At 37.6% G+C, this 20,081-nt stretch overlaps 1 protein-coding gene across 5 annotated transcripts in view; it reads left to right on the top strand.

Annotated features, from left to right (window-relative positions):
* PTPRN2 (protein tyrosine phosphatase receptor type N2) overlaps nucleotides 1-20,081 on the top strand; it is a 561,093-nt gene that overhangs the window by 510,842 nt on the left and 30,170 nt on the right. For 2 of the 5 annotated variants that reach the window (XM_010712395.3, XM_010712396.3), the window contains exons 17-19: nucleotides 4,620-4,697; nucleotides 16,358-16,477; nucleotides 17,570-17,736. In XM_010712395.3, coding sequence (XP_010710697.1) covers nucleotides 4,620-4,697; nucleotides 16,358-16,477; nucleotides 17,570-17,736 — 365 coding nt within the window. Of the gene's footprint in view, nucleotides 1-4,619; nucleotides 4,698-11,824; nucleotides 12,240-14,545; nucleotides 15,154-16,357; nucleotides 16,478-17,569; nucleotides 17,737-17,830; nucleotides 18,379-20,081 lie in introns of those variants that run through there. The other 3 variants (XM_019616265.2, XM_019616269.2, XM_019616266.2) reach the window with 3 other exon arrangements.

Here is a 20,081-nt window from a genome sequence, read left to right as displayed (position 1 = left end):
TGCCTGGAAGAAGGTGAGGAGAACCAGCAGAGATTTAGTCCAAGTTTGTTTTTTTTTTTTTTGTAGCCATTTAATTTTCATGTAGCCAGGCAAAATGAGTCCTTGGGAGAATTTGCAGGGTAAAAGTGGGGTAGAAATCTGTTTCCCTCCTCTCCGGAATAAAATAAAGTACTATGATAATAGCTCTGCTATTGGCTGCTGAATGAAAGGCTTGCAATTATAGCGCAAGGAGACCCTGACTGTGCAGAATAAAACTGTGATAATTACATCTGTCATATTTGTACTTAGTCCTCATTAAATTTCGGGAAAATCATCCAGTGGTAAATAATGTGCAATCTTTGCTTTTAAATCAGAGGTCATGAAAGTAAATGGGAATTCTGTTTTTCCTCATAGGGTGTCTGGGAGAGAAAAAAATCCCATCAACTACATTTAAACTGAGTTTGCTTATTATTGAAGACACCAGACTGAGGAATGTCATTAACGTGACAGTTTGTTCAAACACAGCATACAAATTTCATCACCAGGAATAGGCTCTGAAATTCATAACGGCATTCACAGCCAGATTTACTTCTTTCATTCCATTAGGGGTTTTAAAAGAAGAATGGAAAACTTGTTTTAAATTTTAATCCAAACATGAAAGTGAGGTCTAGTCTACCTTCTTTTGTTCTAATGCAGAAATTTAAGTGATTGCAGAGTTCAGAAGCTTTTAGTGGATACACTTTTTTTACTTTTATAGACTATTTATGCCTTACAGAGTGCAGTAAATAGATATAGAGACATAAATTCTATGGACAGTATATACTCATTGAATCTGGAAACCACCCAGTACCTTGAATTCATACAAATTTAAAGCATTAATCAAAGTTCAACTTTATTTTCATCATTTAGTCTCCACTGGATCTCATTCTGATCTTATGATATAGGAATATTTCAGCTCAGATCTGGATCAAGGTGAATATAGTGTGGCTGAGAGCACGTCTCACCCAGCATTGTAGTGTGCAGAAAGTAAGGATCCGAGAATCTGAGGCAGAAGGTAAAGGGTAGGAATGAATCAGTGTATGATGTACATGAGAGTTTAAAATGTCATTGATGCCTCTTGATGCTTTTGCTTTTCCTTCGGTTTCCAGTTTTATGAAGACTGCTTCACAAGGATCTATATGTACTGCTGTCGAATACAATAGGGTTGAGGATTTTCTCCCAGTATGTTTTGATATTGCCGTACTTCATCAGCATTATCAGTGAGATCATGCAGCAGTGGGATTTCTAACTCACAAAAATACTGAATTCTTCAGAGAAGCAGAGCAATTGGATAGTGGGGCTCTGTATGAAAAACGGGAGTTGTTGTTTTTACTCTCTAGTAAAGTGAATTTATATTTTCTGCTCTGAGATACAGTAAATCAACTTTAATTAGAAATTACTTTAGAAAAGCACAAGTATGCCACTAATATATCTAATAGTTAGGGATTGTTTTCTAGCACTAAACGTGTTTTCTAGCAATAAACATGGAACAAACAGGATCAGCGTTCCACTTGCTTTTGATAATGACCAAAAGACCACAGTGAATATGGCCCATTTGAGTATTTGATCCTTGATTCCTTGCTTCCGTAATACAATAACGTGGAATCCTATTCTGAAACGTTATCACCAGATTTGTCTCTGTAGTATTACATTGGAAAATGAGATTTCTACCACAGCATTACAGTTGTAATAATTGCACCTTTTTTCTTTTGAGAAAAGGCTGTTCCACCAATTCTGATGCAAGTCATGTGAATGTTGTGCTTTGATGGGAACATAAAGAGAAAAATCTTCTCTTTTTTTTTTTTGAACAATTACTGTTACGATGATTTCTGAAGGATTTTCCTTATTTTCCTTAGTAAAATATTAGCAAGCAGTTGATTTTTCTCTTTAATAATAACAGTGTGAAGCCTGCTGTTCCCTATTCTTGAAGAATTTTCTGCTTTATCTTGTGATGTGAGAAATCTGAGGGATCCTTGACTGAAAAAAAAAAAAAAAAAAAAAGCCTTGATCCTTTGGTTAGTTACTTTAAAAACCTGTTACTATTATTTTTCTATTCGAACTTCTGTTAACTTTGATAGATGGCCTTGGTGACCTTGAGAGAACAAAAAAGACCATAACAAAAATATCGAAGAACTGTCCTTTATAGTCACGTTAAAACTGAATGACCAGAATAGTGATTGGTTGCATTTGGCTCAAAATACGTGGCCTTAAAACAGTCCATAAACTAGAAAATCGATGAAACCAGGAATTTAGTTTAATTAGTTTAATCTTTGCTCTCATTTTTGTTCAGTTAAAGATCATTTAATAGTTTGATGAGGCTTTCTGCCATCTTCTGTTTGCTCCAAGCAAGAAGAGTTTCTGCTCATAATTGTTTTCTGCACAACCCAATGTGCTTGGAATGTAATAATTGTAATTGTCTTTTGAATTATTGCTGAACTGCTGATACAATAAGCACAGAGTAGTGAAGTGTAATGTTTGCTGTGTTCCAACAGCACCTTTGTGACAGAAGTTGATTAATGCTGAAATGCCAAGATTGGCCTATTCCTGAGTCAACCAGCTGAATGTTGACAAGTATTTCCTCCACGACAGCACTATTTGCATCATCTTTGATTTCTTCTCCCTTTGTTTTCTGGCATAACGAATTTGCTTTAAGGATAAATCAAACTCTTTAAGTTTCGTATATTCACTGTTGGTTATTTCCAAGTCAGACTCTTGAACTCACAGGTAGACAGGTGGCATCATTTTCAAGTAAGCTGCATGCATGCACACTAGTTTCCATGGGGAGCCGTATATTCTCGTTGGTGCAGGCTACTTTTTCTAAGCTGGGATTTTTAGTTACAGTGTAGGAAAACATTTAAGTACATGACTAAATCATATGGGTTGCTGTAGGATTCAAAACAAAGTATTTAACCATAGAGTCATCGTGTCATAGAATGGCTTGGGTTGGAAGGGACCTCAAGGATCATCAAACTCCAAAGTCCCTGCCACAGGCAGGGCCACCAACCTCCATATCTAATACTAGACCAGGCTGCCCATAGAGAGAAATAACCTTTAGGCCTGCCTTTGCTTAATCACATCCGTTGCTGTTTTCAGTGTTCAATTCAGTGCCTCAAATGTAACAGAAAGTAAAGCGCACAAAAAGGCGCCCAGTTTGAAATGGTTTGTAAGTTTCTTCTACTAAAACTGCTTTCTGAAGGAAGTTATTTACTTCTGGGTATTTTGAGTTTGGGGGAAAATGTCCTGCTATCAAAATTGCTTTTGTCAATAGGCAAGGTTGAAATTTGTTCTGAGTGATTGCTTGTTGTGAAGAGTTGTTTGCTGATCAGAGAAGCATCTCAATGAAGCTCAGAATAAAATGAAGGTATTAGAGATGTTCTGGTCAAAGTTTCTGATAACCGTGGGTGGTAAATTAGAAGTAAGCTTTTGTTCAGTGGCTTCATTTTACCTGTGTTGTGTTGTCATGGAGAATTTTAATATCAATTTTAATATCATTTTAATTATACATCAGAAAATTAGAAGCATTAAAGGACTCTCTTCTTTTTTTGCAACATTCATCACGTTGTTCTGTTAGAATAACTTACATCTGTTCTTTTATGGTTCTTCCCGCTTTTATGTGCATATAATTATGAGGTGCCTTCTTTTATGCTGACATGTACCATCACTGAACATTTTGATAGGCTATGAATAAATTCAGGAGATGCCTGTTAATGCAAATGTGACTCACATTCATTCTTATTCAGATCTTTACTTATAGAACAGAATCATGCTTTGACACAAATTTTGCCTTCAGCTACATGGGTGTAAGTTAACTCTTGCTGTTTTCAGTGTCTTTTTTCTTATGTTTGAAGTTTTGTCTTGCCTAGTTCAGGGTCGGAATGAGTTTGTTTGTTTTTAATCCCATCAGCAGATCTTCTTTTTCAGCAGAATGGTTCCTGTGATTTAAAACCAAGAAAACCACCCATCGGTTAGAAAACATTCATTGTAACACACTAATCCTATTTACTCTTCACGGCTTTGTTTCTTAGATTCTTTATTTTTTCTGCTCAGTGAATTTTCTGCTCCTTGAATTAAATGTTATAATTAAGGTCTTTAGGCGCAGAGCTGCTTCTGTTGTGGGCAAATCCATGCATTTTAGGCAACTCTACTAACTAGAAAAAGCCAGAAACTGAATTTGTTTCCCTTTTTTTTTTTCCTTGAATTATATGAGCCCTTAACTGGCATAGTGGAAATGAAGAACATTTTTAAATGTTTGGAGTATTCTTAACGCTCAGTGTAGAAAAATGTTTCAGATGGCTCCTAGGTTGCTATGAAACCACAGCACTGACCTCAAATGCCTTTGTCAGCTACCGTAAATGATCTTACGCTGCATATTGAAGACATTGGACATTGCTCATCACATGCTGATATTCATGTGGTAGCATCAGTCTTTTGTAGAAAATGATCTCCTCTGGGCATATAAATAGAAATAAAATTCTTGCTTGCCAGTGAAGAATGGAGGGACATAGCAGGCTTTTAGGAAGTCCCTTGTTAGTGTCCCAGCACTAACACAGCAAGGGATTTTCCTTCAACTAAATCCGGTCTGTGTTCTTTCCTTATTTCAGATGGACCATGACCCCCGAAACCCAGCCTTTATTGCCACCCAAGGCCCTCTCCCTGCTACTGTTGCTGACTTCTGGCAGGTAAGTTAAGCATCTATTTGAAAACTGATTTTATATTGCAAGTCAAATGTTTTGTTGCATTCTTGAAATGCAGAGAGTGTAAAATCTTGTATTTGAGTTACAGTAGTAGTACCATAGCTGAAATATCTACTTAAAATCTAGTTTATGGATATTAAAAACATCTATGAATGTCAGAAGCCCTTTGAAGGAAAGAGTTGGTCTAGAAATTATATGGAAAAATCTCTGGTCAAATTCTTCATATTTTAATGTCAAATTTAAGACCAGATCTCCATAACTAAACTGCTGTCACATACTGAGTGATTGTCAGAGGTCTTGACCTTCTTAAGAGCAGTCACAAGTCAGTTCATTCTCCAGATCAAAAAAGACCCAGCACAGTGTGTTGTGAATTTTTGCACCAAAGTCTATTTCTCACATGCCCCACTTCTCCAAAATGCTTTAGTACTTGTGCATTTTCCCTACCACAGGTAGTTGAGTTAAATGCTGAGTTAATATCCTATTACATGAAGTAAAGTAGGTCCATACCTTTTTTTGCTGGGGTATAGACAATAGTTACCAATGCATAAATAGGAGTGTTTGTACGCAACCTTTTCAAGTGCTTATGCAGCTCTCCGATGTGAACATACGCACGTGGCCAGGCCGAGTGCCAACATTACATGCTGTATGTATTCCTTTGAAAGTGTAAAAGTTTGCCTGAAAGCTTATGGAAGCCAATTGAGTAGAAATTGTTGCAATTGACTTGGGCTTATCATCAACACGAGCATGTGTTTTTATTTTATTTTGTTTTTATTTTGTTTTGTTTCGAAGAGAGAAATTATTTAAGTACGTATTTCAGAAAAGCTGTTGTGATTTAGGAGCTGCCATTGAGTTGAAATCGCCTTCTTACTTCATCTGCACAGCTAGGTCTGTGATTATGAGTATCAATTGGACCCTTCTAAAGAGGATTCTATATGCTTTTCATAGCACAATTCCCTACTGTTTCTCTGATAGAAGAGCAATCAGGAAATTTTCAGAATGCTTGTTTGAGTGTCTGGGTAATTAAATACTCAACCTGAGGTATTTTGGGCCTTGTTTTCAGAAGTGCAGAACAAATGCATTCTGCTTGAAGTGAGTTGAGCTGCTCTTTTGGATTACATTTTCAAGTAAATTGTGATTTTTTTTTTGCCATCTATGTTTGGTAATTAGACACAGCTGAGAAGACTTTTTTTCCTTGGTGAGAGCATTCCTTGTATCAGGCATGCTACCTGATGTGTCCTTAAGTTAAGCAAGCAAAATCAAATACCATGTTAGTGCATGCAGTGCTATTTTAAGATCCCTTTTAATTAAATTTTTCTTTCACATTTGTATAATTATATTTTGTATATTTTTACCTGTAGCTTTGTCTTTACTATTGAGAAAATCTATGTTCTCTTCTTTAAAGGAGATGTTAAAAGAACAAACTGTATTAAAGCATTGCAGCTGACATAGAAATCAGAATTAATCATACCAACATCATGTAAAGGAGCATTTTGTTCTGCTCCTATTCTAATTTCAACAGTTAGACAACCTGTTATCGCAGATACGGTGACCAAAGCTGAAACTTTATTTCTTTGTTCTTAATCCAAACTGCTTCCATCCAATTCTGTTCTTAAAGATCTTTCGACTTTTTTTTTCTTCATGCTGCTTATGACTTTATTTTGCTTCACTTTCCTTTTGCCCTTTTTAGTTATTTCTCCTCCCTGCAATCCATTGGTGACAGATCACCCCCTCTTCCCCACAAGATTTGTTGTACAGAGCTCCAAAGAAATCATCTGGTCACCCTAGGTCAGCTCCTGCTCAAGTGTGGCTGTGTCCATTCTTGATGCGATGTACTTCTACTGGTTTTTCTGATGGTTTCCATTGAAAAGTGTTTCTTAATTTTATCTGTCACTTCAACATACCTATGTCTGTTGATTGTTCCATTACCTGCTTTTTTGGTCCCATCAGCATTGGGTAAATCGTATTCCATGCTGCTTCACATCCCAAGTTTTGTTACCTGGCCCAGGCTATTAACTAGGTGTGATAAATGAACTAAGAGACAACTCCTTGCATAGCATTGTATCAATAACCACTAAAATACAGGAAGTCCATTGCAAAAGTAAAAAGCCGTGGCTTGAAGTTACTGCCCTTCATATCCAGAAGCAGGAGCTGAGATTGCATTCATTTTTCACCTAAGAGTAGCTATATAAAGGAAACTTGTCATGGAGAGCAGTGTGTTATTCCTTTTAGAGCAGAATCCTTTGATGTTTACTTGAATACGATTTTCTGTAGTTTATTCAGATTGTGGTGCTGCCACTAGGGATTGTTTAAAGGTTCAATTATTCATTTCTGTTACGTCGTCTTAGTGGTTCTCCTCCCCTTCCCTCCTCCACTCAATCAGCTGGTGCTGAGCTGCATGTTCAGTGGAGTAGTTTTCCAACTCATAGTAACAGCAGTGACCAATTCCACAGTAGAGAGACCTGGGATCATTCGGCTGCTCCTTGTCTAAATGCACAATGCTATGCTTTAGCAATTCCAACAGAGACTCTTGGAGCTTGGCGTCTCTTTCATTGCCAATATTTACTAGATCTATTGCTTCCTCTTTTTGCAGACAGAGACTTAAATCCTATTTGCATGGTGAGCACCAGCCACTCTGCTTTTCCTTGGTTGTCAGACTATCCCAGCAAGAAGCTAGTGTAATTGCTTCCACTCCTTTATGCAGTTCAGGCTGTTTTCAGGAAAACACTTGTCTACAAATATTTGTATAACTTGAAAGTGTAAAACTACTTCTTGGCTTTTACAGCACAACTAATATCCATCGTGAAATCCAGACTGTTCCTGACCTATCTTAATTAGGTTCAATGCTTAATTCCAGACTCTCTGTTTCTAAACTTAGTTTCTCTTAAACCTGGATTGATCTCTTCTAACAGTCAGGCATTGTACTTATTTTGTGGATTTAACGTTAGACCAACATTTTGGTGGTCTGATGGACCAAATGCACGTTAGCAGAGGGATAAGGCTAGGCTGTAGATACTGCTAATTCTTTTTCCAACACAGATGTGTGAAAAAGGAACCAAGTTCCTTAGCTCCAACGCTGATCTGCAGTGCTTGCTCTTGTGCATCTCTTTGTTTTCTCTATTATCATGTTGTTACTCACATTCATTATCTCTGTTAAGACCAAATTGATTTAGTTTTGGATAATCTTTTTTCTTAATTCTGTTGTCAGGCCTCTCTAAAACCAGATATGTTGATCCAGTGCCCAGTATTTTTGTGCAAGTGCTCTTAGACACTCAGCAGTCAAACGCATATTTACTGCTTTCACATTGCCCAGACCTGAACAGGGATCATGGTCAGTTCAGTGTCTTCTCTTTCCCATTGTGTGCAAAGCTTTTAAATTAATCATTGATGGTGCTTTATCCAAGCTTATGTTGTTTAGCATTGATGAGCAGATCCAGGCCTAGTACCCTATGAGGCTGAAAGAGGACAAGTTTCAATCTTCTCACTATTTTTTTCAAATATTATTTTTGGTAAGATGAGGAAGAAGAGCAAGTATTGTTTCTCAGTACCATCTCACTTCAGCCATTAGAGCTGCTGATTAGATGTAGCATTTTCTGTACATGTTTCTGTTCATTTGGATTTTAATGTTAGCTGGAAAGAGATTTGCTTAATGGCAGTTTTTATTTCAAAGAAGCCGTCTTTGAGCTGAGATACCCCCATACTACTGTCCATGGATTATTTTCAAATGTTTTCAAATGAACTTGAGGTCATAAAAAGAATAATGCTAAAAAAAAAGTCTTACTGTGGCTTTTCTGATGATGCAAAGACACTTCCAGGTATCAAACTTTCCTCTAGTCTACTTCTCCAGCTCCTTATATCCTTACCATAGCTCCTGTCAGCCAGCAAGCCCCAAGTTAGTTCCAACTTCCCTGGTTTACCTTTTTCTTTGAAAACTTTCTAGCCTGCAGCAGATGTGTTGTCAGTCACCTCATTGATCTGTTTTGCCACAGGGCTTCCTAATCTGTCTGGATTCCCTGTGTTTGTAGCTCAAGCAGAGATTTCATCTCTGCCTGCATGTCATCTCTTAGACTGTTCTGGAAATTTTCCAGCCACTACTTAATTAATTTTGAAAAGCCTCCAGCTGATTTAGGCCTTCTTTTAATTTCATCTGGTCTTGTTTTCATCTCTCTTTACCAATTACTATTTCTGAGATACACCTCATTCATTGATTCTATTTTGGTTCAGTGGGAATTCCACCTCACAGTTCCATTTCTTGAAGACGGGATGACTCTTCTCACGCGGTTTTAATCCATTTTTACCTGAGTGGTTAAACAATTTGCTAGGTCTGTGTGTTGTTTTCTTCTCAGCTGGAAAGAATTCATCAGGACAGGTTTTTGCTTTGATACAGTTCCATTTTATTTACAAAAGAAGTACAGAGACTTATTTCTTTGAACAGAAATAAAGAGAGGTAGAATCAAATTCTTTTTTTTCCAAACCTCATTCACCCACTGTTTTGCCCCCAACCTTTCTTTTGGCTTTTCTTCTACGAGGATCACAATGCTAGTTTGTCAGCTGTACCAGTGGTTTTTATTCCTTTTACATGCTCTTGTATCTTATCTTGATTAATCTTGCCTTTATTAATGCCTCTCTCTGCATTAAGCATATCAGTTTCTAGAAAAACTCACAGGTCCATATGTTTCATATTTCATTTGTTTTTGATGATAACTTCTGTAATTTCAGTTATCAAGCTTCTTAAAAGAGTTTGCTTGTTTCTTGCATTTATCTTGAATGAAAGGTGATGATTTTGTCCAGCAGCTTCAGTGAGACTTCACTCAGCTCTTTCACATAGCACTATTAAAATTCAACATCTCTTTGAACATAATTCAAAAGAAAGAGGATGTAGAACATTTCTGATCTATAACAAGTTTTCGCAGCAGGAGTTCCATGTTGTGAATAATTCTGGAGGCATAAAATTTTATTATTTTCTGTATGTGCTGGGTTATAATTCCATGAAGTATTTGACATGAAGTACATGCCTTAAATTTTAAAGTATTCTGAGACGGGATAATATGCAAGAAACTGTCCTAGGAGTTTGGGTATTTAGAGCTGACTGGAAAAAAAAAAAAAATTGTTCTTAATTACACCAGTTCTATAAATTGCATGTCTGCTAAAGTTCATTGCCTCCAAATGGAGATTTCTGTAGGAGGCCATAATCTTTTCTATTCTGGGAAATACAGTGTTATTTTTCTTTTAGAATTGCTAGTGTCCCACGTTGTGCCTTGCTTTCATAAATCTGCCAACATCTGCCCTTCCCCTTTTTGGGGAGAGGCATACTTTCACTTCTTTTTAATTTTATTTTACCACGGTAGGTGAAATAGTGAGAGGGATGAAGCAGTACCTGCCAAGCAGCCAACTGTATGCCTCTTTATTTCCTTGGAAAATCAAATCAGATATGATACTTATTAACATAAGTATTTGTTGTCTTTTTGTGATTTCCTGTATCCATGACCAACATAATCGGCAAAGTATATGAACACCATAAACCTCTATTCCTTTCACAGAGAAATATGACTTTCCTCATTTTGCAGAGAAGCAATAAGGTTAAAAGCACCTACAACAATAAGCTGTAAGATTAAATAAACACTTGTTTGGACCAGAAAATTCCCGATCTTTTACCTGAAAAGGTGCTTAGCTCAGGCTAGATCGTTCTCCCAGAGTCTTACCTCTGGAGATCTGGCAGTGATGGTATCAAGCATGAACAGCTCTGAGTTCCTCACAGAACCAGGACAGAATGCAGGTGTTGACCATTTCAGGTTAGGATACACTTCCAGGAAGAAAAAAGAACTTTCATCTACATTTTCTGAATCAAACCCATGCTTTTCATGACATTCGTTACATATTTCCTCTACTGTTGGCTAATACATGAAATATTATTGAAATTGAGACTATACTTCACTCTTGTTTTTAAAGGCAAGCAACTACTGCTAGCTGGAACAGCGGTTTATGCTGCTGTGATGGGACATACAGCTGCTCTTTTGATTATTTTCTATTTTTGTTGCATGACTATTAAATGTAAAGTGCAGAAAGAGTCCTAAGACCAAAGCCCTGATTTGAGTCCATGGAGTTCAGGTGTCATTTGCTTTTTATTGCCTCCAGTCTGCATTTCTTAATCTAAAATTATTTTTATAATATTTTCATGTTCAAGAGAATATTGTCAGTTCAAAATTTGATCATTTTCCTCCCAGATCATACCAGCATGTTAAGAACACAATCCTAGAATTGCGGTCTTGAAGATGTGATAAATCTGTGTCTCTTTTGCCAATGCTAGCTTTTCCCTTCCAGTTTTGAAGTTCAGAAAAACAAAAAGAAAAGTGTCTGGTGATTGTTTCCCATGTAAAAAGGATTACTCATCAGGATCTCCAAGGGAAAATCCTCATGGCCAGAAGTCCATGTGGTTGTAGATTCATGTCTCCTTGCAAAATCCATGTTCCAGGCCTGTGGGTTGAGTAAGCACAATTATAGCAGACCCTCTCCTGCTCTTGTTGCTGGTTTACATGCTCCTAGTTCAGCATGTATTTAGAGTGCTGAAATTAATTTAGAGACTAAATTATTTTTTGCTATTTTGTTCTTCTGTGCAGAGCATTGTGCTTTCAAGCAGTTTTGGCTCCAAAGTTTTATTTGTCTTGCCTGGGAAGGGACTTTCTGCATGTCTAATCAGTTTTCACCTTCAGAAAGAAGAGCGCATGAAAAGACACAGAGTAATTCAATGTTTAAAATATGCATATTTTAATTTAATAAAAGAAAAACAGCAAGGGAGAGAGAGGCACAGAACAGTAGCCCCTAGAGCTCTAGTAACTTATCAAGCTACGTGAAATAAAATACAGCATTAGGAATTCCATAAGCGTTCAGTACAGCTGTGTGAGCTTACCATGCTCACTTCTAATTACGGCTCAGGTCAGAGGAGGTACTTAGAAGTGGTCCTTTTAAAAATTCTGTCCCTTTCATTTTTATATTCCGTCTCTCAAATGCTGAAGTGAAAAGTTAATTCCTAGCAGTTTTGGTGAGACTGTCCCTCTTTAGGGTGGTTTTGTCAGCATTGCAATAATAAAGGAAGTATTTAAATTATTTACTCATAGGGCTTGAGTTATCAATCTCCGATGAAGAAGAGTAGTTCATGTTTCTTGGGCACAGCAGGAGTTACTGCAACACACGCAGCCATCTTGAGTTTGTCCTCCTCAATGGTTTCCAAAGAAGCATTGCTGCAACAGCAGAAATGTAGCACAGGTGGTATATGGAGCAATTTGCATTCACTTCATGTTTTAAAATGCATTTTAAACTGCAGTTTTTAATTAAATGTAGATTATTGATAGCTAATTGTTAAAACTACAGATCTACTGAACTGTTTGGCACACGTATGGGTTTGTAAATGGACATGCTGTCTGTCAGATTAGACCCTTCTTCATATCAAAAGGATGTCACTGTCAACCAAAACACTTTGAAAAATGATTTTTGAGTGGCACCCAACCAAAATTCTAAATCCCCCCAAATATTTTTGCAGTTAAAAGTCCTCTCCCTTTCCTTTCAAATCCATAAAGAAATGGAGTCTTGGTTTTAAAATACTCAATCCATGTTAATTTTTGATCATCATTAGAAATTATTTGGTTTTTGTTTGCTTGTTTATTCAAACAGCTGCAGTTACCAACTATTTGGGGAGTTAAAAGACTGATTCTGGAGATCTCTTTCAAAAGGCAACTGGTGTGTTTTAAAATGTTATTTTTAATTAGCAGACTCGATTTAGTTGATTATCCCAGTTATTTTTTACTTTTAAATGATTGCATTGTACAGCCTTTTCTACTAGTTCTGGTCAAAAGAACAGTGTCTGAATGGAACACGTATCTTGTCATTTCCCCATCACTAAAATGAAGAAGAAAATGGCTAAAAAAGAGGATTTGGGTTGGATCTATCACTATAAATTGAAGCTTCAAAGAGATCAAGTTTCTGGGGGGAAAAAAGAGGAATTCATACTAGCCATCTAATTTACAAACTAGTAAAGAACACAATTTTAAAATATACTTACTAGGTTTCAAAAGCTGGTGTTTTATTGAATTTGTGGTGGTTGTACCAGTGATTCTCCTACTTGTGACTGATTTGGAAAAGCAATTCGGTGCTCCTTTGCAAGTAATTCATATTAAACTTAATTCCTTCCAGTGCAGAAGTCCTTTGTGTGGGACTGGCATACTACATAGCTGCAGCATGGGGTCTCTACACGTGGTAGGTTTCATCAACAGGGAATCCTGCAGATGTCAAACGCGCTTACTGCTCGTCTTTGGGATGCAGGATTCAGCCTTTAATTTGCAATAAATGGGAAGGGATGGCATTTTTCTTGTCTGAGAAATGTTTTGAGAACGATGCGTGTAGCAGAACCTCGTTAGAGATACTTAATATAGCATGTAGGCTGAAGGTAGGCAAGTCAGACGAAATTATTCAGTCTTTTCAGCAAAGTGTTTGTATTAAAACTCTGTGGTGAGCTCCTCTATTTAACTCAGACTTTATCTCTTCTATTTTTAAGTCTCTATTCAACATTTCTTCTCCTCCAAGTATTACTGTAAATTACGAACTTGAAACTAACAGTGCTAAGCAATCTAACGTTTGATTTTATATGGTTCTTTGCCTAGCAGTACTTAACACTGAGAGTCTAAGACTTAATTTTGCGAGGCTCCACACAAACAGCTAAAAAGAAAAGCCTCTGCTTTGTCTCTGAGAACCTTACGTTCTCTTTATTCTTATATTGCATGAAGTTGCTTTCTGTAAACTATGCAATCATACAAAGTTCAGAACTACGTGAATTATTGTGAATTTGCAGTGGAACATCCTTCCTTGTTTGGATCCAGTTGCAATTTCCCCTCAGTAACCAGAGGCACTTCCCAGAGCTTGAGGAGCGCTGTATGGCCTGAGGCTATGCTACCTGCTCATGGTGGCAGAGACAGTCACTAGGGCCACTTTCTAGCATGTGGCCATATCCACACCCTCCAAAGCACAGCTGGGCGGTGGGCGCTGTTCCTGAATCCATCACTGAATTACAAATGGAGCGATGGACGGTGTGAAACTGTGAACTGCCTTTTATTCATCTCTTCTGCTTCATTTGGAAAGCAATCTGGGTAACTGCCTAATGATCAAATATTTAAGTTATTACGGAGGAAAAAAAGAGCAGTAGTGCTGAAGTCATAGCCTGTGAGTCTTGCTGAATATCCCATCTCAATGATAAGCACAGGAGATGCACTGACAATTGCTTGAAAAACAGGCATGTTGCCGCTAGATTGCGTTACCTTCTTGATTTAGTAGATTCGACTTTGACATTTTCGCTCTATGACCGAAAAAAAATATTATACTCCAGAGTAACTTTCAAATTGTTTGTTTAAATTAACTTTCATTTGGATTTATGCTTAATGAAATCTTCAGAGATGCAGACAGCCCCTGTCTAATGAAATGCTGTGTCTTTGAACCAATGAACGGGGCTGCCAAACTGTAAGGATTCCTCTCTAAGCGAGTGGGCTTTTATAATGTTACACTTGGGTGGCACAAGCAGAGTGCTCGATGATTAGTTTATGGTCTAGATCATTGTATTTTTATTACACTCATAAAAACTGTGTTTCTCCTCATTTTCGTAATGGCTTCAATGAGCTTCTATACCTTCTAGAGGCACATTAAATCGTTATGTGATGAAAGTACTGATTTAGTGGGGCTAGTTTTAAAGTAAGATACATGTTTTGAATTCTGATCATAGTCTGATTGCTGACTCAAAAAAGGTGAAACTACGACAGAATGAATGAAATCTGTATCGTTTTCCTTACATACAGAGAAGGTTGCCAGCTGTGACCCGAAAGGAACGCAGAGACAAAAGAAAATACAAATAATGAATCCACATCAGTCTAGAAAATAAGTTGTCCGTCAATTTAATGTATTTTAGAGTTCTTGCAGCGCTGTCAGTTTTTAGCAGGAGGGTGGGTGGATGGATTATGGATATCTTATTTTTAAAATCTTTTCAAGGGGAAGAAAAAGAGAATTAAGATTATTTTTATTCCTTGTATTTGACTGCGATTTTTTTTTTCCTGTGCTTCTGTCCAAAATCATAAATAGGCCTATTCTGTGCAAACCCTACATCAATTTCTCTAAGTAATTTTAAGCTGTTTTTAAAAGTTGTTTCAATTATGTTACAAAATGGGGAAAAAATAAGCAAGTAAAAATGTTATTTGTTTCTATATATTCAAGCTATTCTTAAAAGAAAAGACAACATCATTATCCATGAATAGGAAACCTTTTTATTTGATATGTAATTAAAAAAAATAATCCTTGAATTGAATGTATCATCTCATCTTTGCACAGTTTAGACAAAGGCCTTTTTTGTTTACAAAATTTACATGTCAATACAGTCGCTTATAAATATTTCTGTAGAAATAAACATAACCCTTCACAAAAAGAGCCGTTTACTCTTCATTCAGTAATTTCATATGCGAGCAAAAAGACAATGAAAGTTGTATGCAAATATAACATCAATGTACAGCATAATAATAACAGTTTTTAGTGATTATGCTGCTTGGTATTAATTCATAGGAGCCTTTTTGTTCAGCCATGGGCTGTGTTTGGAACAGGGATGCGCCAGACCAGAGCATCTTAGCGTGTTCTGTTGTTGGTGTGAGGCAGCCTAAATCCTTCGGCTGAGATTCCTGTGCTCTGCTCTGTGGCTTGTTTGAATTATTGAGAGATGATGCTGATGGTGAAGATACAGCTCCCCTTCATTCGTGCTGTACCTGTGCTCTGAGAGGGCACAGTCTGTAGCATGGCTTGGGCTTCCCTTGTATTGCTGGGAGGAGAAAAAAAAAAAAAGAAATGTAAGAAGGGAGGAAAGGGTTAGGATAAAAGAGAGATGGTGAAAGAAAAAGGAGAAAAAAATAAGAAGGAAGGAGGGAACAGAAAGAAACAGAAGGATGAATGAAGAAGAAGAAAGTATTTGCACGTTTGCAATAATTCTTTAATAATTGTGTGAAAAGATGATTTCTCCATTTGAAATGTTTTTGGAAGAAGATAGTTGGTCGATCTATTTTTTTTTTCCCTTTCCTTTACTTATTTCCTTATTATTGTTGAGATGCAACTTTTGTGCCTCGTATGCCTCTTTCAACAATGCGGCAATTCCGTAGATTTGGCTGTGTGGGAAACTGAAAAGAATCAGGGATGAAGACACATGGGTTTCAGCAAATGCGACTTTAGCAGGTCAACACACTGCTAATGGCATATCTGTGCTCCTTGGATATTCAGTATCAAACACTAAGGAGCTGTATGTTTTGCAAGCATTGTTCAGTGCTTCCTTTGTGGATCTAAAAGTTTGATAGAAAAGCATTTGAACGCAATACCAGGAACAAGGAGAGAATTTACAGAAGACGTGAATTGAAATCACTGGAAATTCTTTAATGTTTCATGGATGCCTGCAAAATATGGTGCCAGTTTATTCAGGGATTTGAAAGCAGCTGCAGAGTAAAAGTGTCTAATGAAAATGAAATAAATTTCCTGTGAATGGAATAAATTTTGATTGTGTGTCTGAGTGCAGTAATTATACATGTCACGCAGTAATTAGGCAGTCACAGTGTGGCTATGGTGTCTTTCTTTGTCTGCAGATGGTCTGGGAGAACGGCTGTGTCGTTATTGTCATGCTGACACCCCTCACGGAAAGCGGAGTCAAGCAGTGCTACCACTACTGGCCCGACGAAGGGTCAAACCTCTACCACATCTACGAGGTACTGAAACAAAGCACTGGGTGTAAGCGGGACAGGAAGAGCAGGGCTTCATTTCATATGGGGTAAAATGCCGTTTCATCTGGTCTAACCTGTACATCCTAAGTAGCCTCGGTTTGTCTTCAGGTAGTCGTAGATTTGCCAGAAATTTGGGTGGTTTTAATTGCCGGGTGGCTTGCACCTCTAACATCATGAACTGAGTTACAGGGAAAGAAAGACAATGATTTTTTATGTCTTTAAAACAGTCTCGCAAGTGGTTGATATACAGAAGCGTATATTTATTTTTTATAGGACTAATAGTATTTTTAGAACTAGTGAATTGTGCCTTAGGAAAGCCATATGTGTGTGTTTGTAGAAAAACATCCATATAGCTTTCGTAATTAATGCTATCTATCTTTACCATTTGCCTCAGTCACAACAATAAATATACATTTTTATTTTCTGCTATACATTGCTAGCCCAAAATACTGTGTCATCAGTTTTGTTGAAATGTAGCCTTGACAATGGCAGTCATGTTTTTCCAGCTGTCTGGCTGAGCAGAGGAAGAAAATAACACCATAATGCCAAATACAAATGGGAAAATATCAAGAACTATTGCTATTTAAGCTAACAAGTGAAAAAGCTTCCTTTCTGAAAAAAAAAACTCTGAAAATAAGTTCTGTTTTTATGCTTATTTTTCTACATAGGTGAAAATTTGACTTGTAACTTCTCACATGAATTCCACTGATTTCTAAGACCGCTCGGGTGGGCTGAGCAATGCATGGTGGGCATTTCTCTGTGCACAGCATCTGGCAGTCTGGTGTATTTTTAGGCAGTGCCTTTTGCATTCATACAGTGTCAGGTTTCAATTTCGTGTTTTTTCCTTTCACATTAAAACTATCAGCATTTTTTTTTTAGTGTTTCCAAAGAGATAGCAGAGGCAGCTAACCCCTTCCTGACACAACGGATTGCTAGAGAAAGTTATTTTCACAGCAATGCTCCATTTGATAATAAAATTTCCTGCAGTTCCTTCATCCAAGGCATCTTACACCTGCAATTCTGAAGCTGTGGCTTGCAACTGAAATTCTTGATCTCCGTATTTTTTCTGGGGTGCAGGTAAACCTTGTCTCTGAACACATCTGGTGTGAGGATTTCCTGGTGAGGAGCTTCTACCTGAAGAACCTGCAGACAAATGAGACCCGCACGGTGACACAGTTCCATTTCCTCAGCTGGAATGATCAGAGAGTTCCTGCTTCCACAAGATCACTGCTGGATTTCCGCAGGTAAAGCACAAAGTATGGAAGTTTATTTAAGGCAATTCAAATCTGAGGAACTAAACTTAAACTAGCTGTAATCCTAATAATTCTCTTTTGGAAGGACGTCCTCAGCCTGTGATGCTGCAATGATGAACTAACATAAAAGTCTGCAGTGGATTGATTTTTGCTATTGCCTCACAAATAGATACGCTCAGTTCCCATTTAGAGATTGCTACCTTCTTACCTTTGTACAGCTCTTCAGTGCTTCTGTACTTCTTTGTTTTCCAAGTATTTAGCCGCCTGGAACTTCCAGGACTTCTGTGTGGCTCCCCTATGATCCTTATTGCAGGCATCTCACAAATAGAGTGCATTGTATGAGCACACTTAAAGAGAAAATCACACTGGAGTCACATGGCAATAATGGCATTACCATGGTAGTGTTTGCTTGTGAGGCCTCTGAACTTTCTTTGGTTGAAGAAAAGGGGAAATTAGAGAAAGCAGATGAAAATGTTGACAAAGCATGCCCTCTAGGATTTTAAAGAAAGTCAGTATGGCTTTAAAATACCAACAGACAAAGGCAAAAGTGTGAAAACTTGTCACCTTCCCTCATGTCTGCTGTGCCTGTCTAAATTTTAATTTGAAAATTAAAGCCGTGCATGATAAATATTGGAGAGAAGTAATCTTCACTTGATTGCAAACCATGCCCAGCACACCACGTGTAGGCGTTAGCATGTACCCACTAATCCACTGCAGTGCGCTCATGACTAATGAAAAGAATCGCTGCGAGGTTTCAAGAGTTGGTTCTCAATCCACTAGCAGCCTCTGGGATCTCCCATTTTCTTTTCTGTGCTACGATGTTATCCACAACCCCCCAAAGTGATTATATAGGGCTCAGGGCCCAAAAGGTCCAATCTTATTTCTTTCAGTCAGTGCTTGGAGCTTTGATGCAGAGATATGCATCTGAGGTGATAAGCTGGTTTATGTCCAAGCAGGACCTAGTTGCACAGTTGTCTGCTGGCACAATTTTGTCCTTAAAAATTTAGGGCCAAATGCCACCATTTATCCACTAGTAGTCTTTTTTTTCGTATGTATTGCAAGCGTTCTCAATGCAGAGCCGCCTCCTGCATTGCAAGTCAAGTGACGGAGTACAGCAGTCACTGAGAGCTGGGGCTAGGTAAGATCATAAGGACGTGCTCCAGTCACACCGCAAGAGCCATAGTGGAAGGAGGAAGGAAGAACAGTCATAGGTTGGAGTTGAAACTGTAAGAGAATTTTTTCCAAAGTTCTCTTTTCTGGGTTCAAATACAGATTTTAATGTGATTTTTATAAGTTGATTTTCCTTTGCTTGTAGTATTGCAGAAGTTGCCTGTAGTGAATTTTTGCTAAATGAGTTTTGCTAAGCTGTGCAAAGCTGCAGCGCTGGTTCAACACAGTGTCTGATTCTGCTTTTTGAAGTTAGTGGGAAATTTGGTGTCACTTGACTGTAAATCAGCCTGTACAACCAAAACATCTGAAGCTTGGAGCACCTCAACTCCTGTTTGAGTCATTAAGACTTAAGATCCATCTGTGAACTGCAGGGTTAGTTGTCACAGTTTGCATCACCAAGAAAGTGCTGCTTGGAGATACCGCATAAGGGTTAAATAGCCATGCTGAAGATGTGTTGAGCAACACTTTAAAAAAGCAAAATTATAACTAGATGAGAGAAGTAGCTGAGCTGCTATTCTTACCATTTAAAGCAAATATGGGAATGAACCTGTTAAGATTTAATTGAATTCTGAGTGTTCATTTAATATGTATTTGCAGTCCAGCGTAGGGTACTGTAATCATTTGGTACGTGCAGATTTTGTACAATGAACTCATAATACAGAATGCATAGTAAAATTCCTTCTGAAAAGGAATTTTGGCATGCACAATGGCTGGTCTATGAATCTCAGTTTTCTTGGTCATCTGATGTTGCTGGTTTTTAAGGACAAAAAAGGGAATGTATTTGGCATTCATTTATACAATACATGTTTGCACCTGAAGCTTCCTATTTAAAGTACAAGCTCTACTGGATTCAACAGCTGAGTCACAAAGCCCCCAGAATAAATGTCTGACAGTGCTGCCATACTCACAGTAAGGTGGTACTAGGAAGGGGCTGCTCTCATTTCCTTTAATCTATGTTTCTATGTGCATTCAGTGTGTTTGTATATATATATGGATATGTGTGTATATTTATATATTCACATACATATATGAAAGTAAGCATATACATAACCAACCCTCTATTTTTTATAATTCATCACCAAGAAAAATTGGATTCCCAAAATTACCTTGCCCAGAGTCTGTGGAAATATGGACCTTACAATCTTTATTCAAGTAAATTTTGCAAG

This window comes from Meleagris gallopavo, chromosome 6 (assembly GCF_000146605.3).
Source record: "Meleagris gallopavo isolate NT-WF06-2002-E0010 breed Aviagen turkey brand Nicholas breeding stock chromosome 6, Turkey_5.1, whole genome shotgun sequence".
NCBI classification, from domain to species: Eukaryota; Metazoa; Chordata; class Aves; order Galliformes; family Phasianidae; genus Meleagris; species Meleagris gallopavo.
This window is presented reverse-complemented; position numbering and strand designations above follow the sequence as displayed.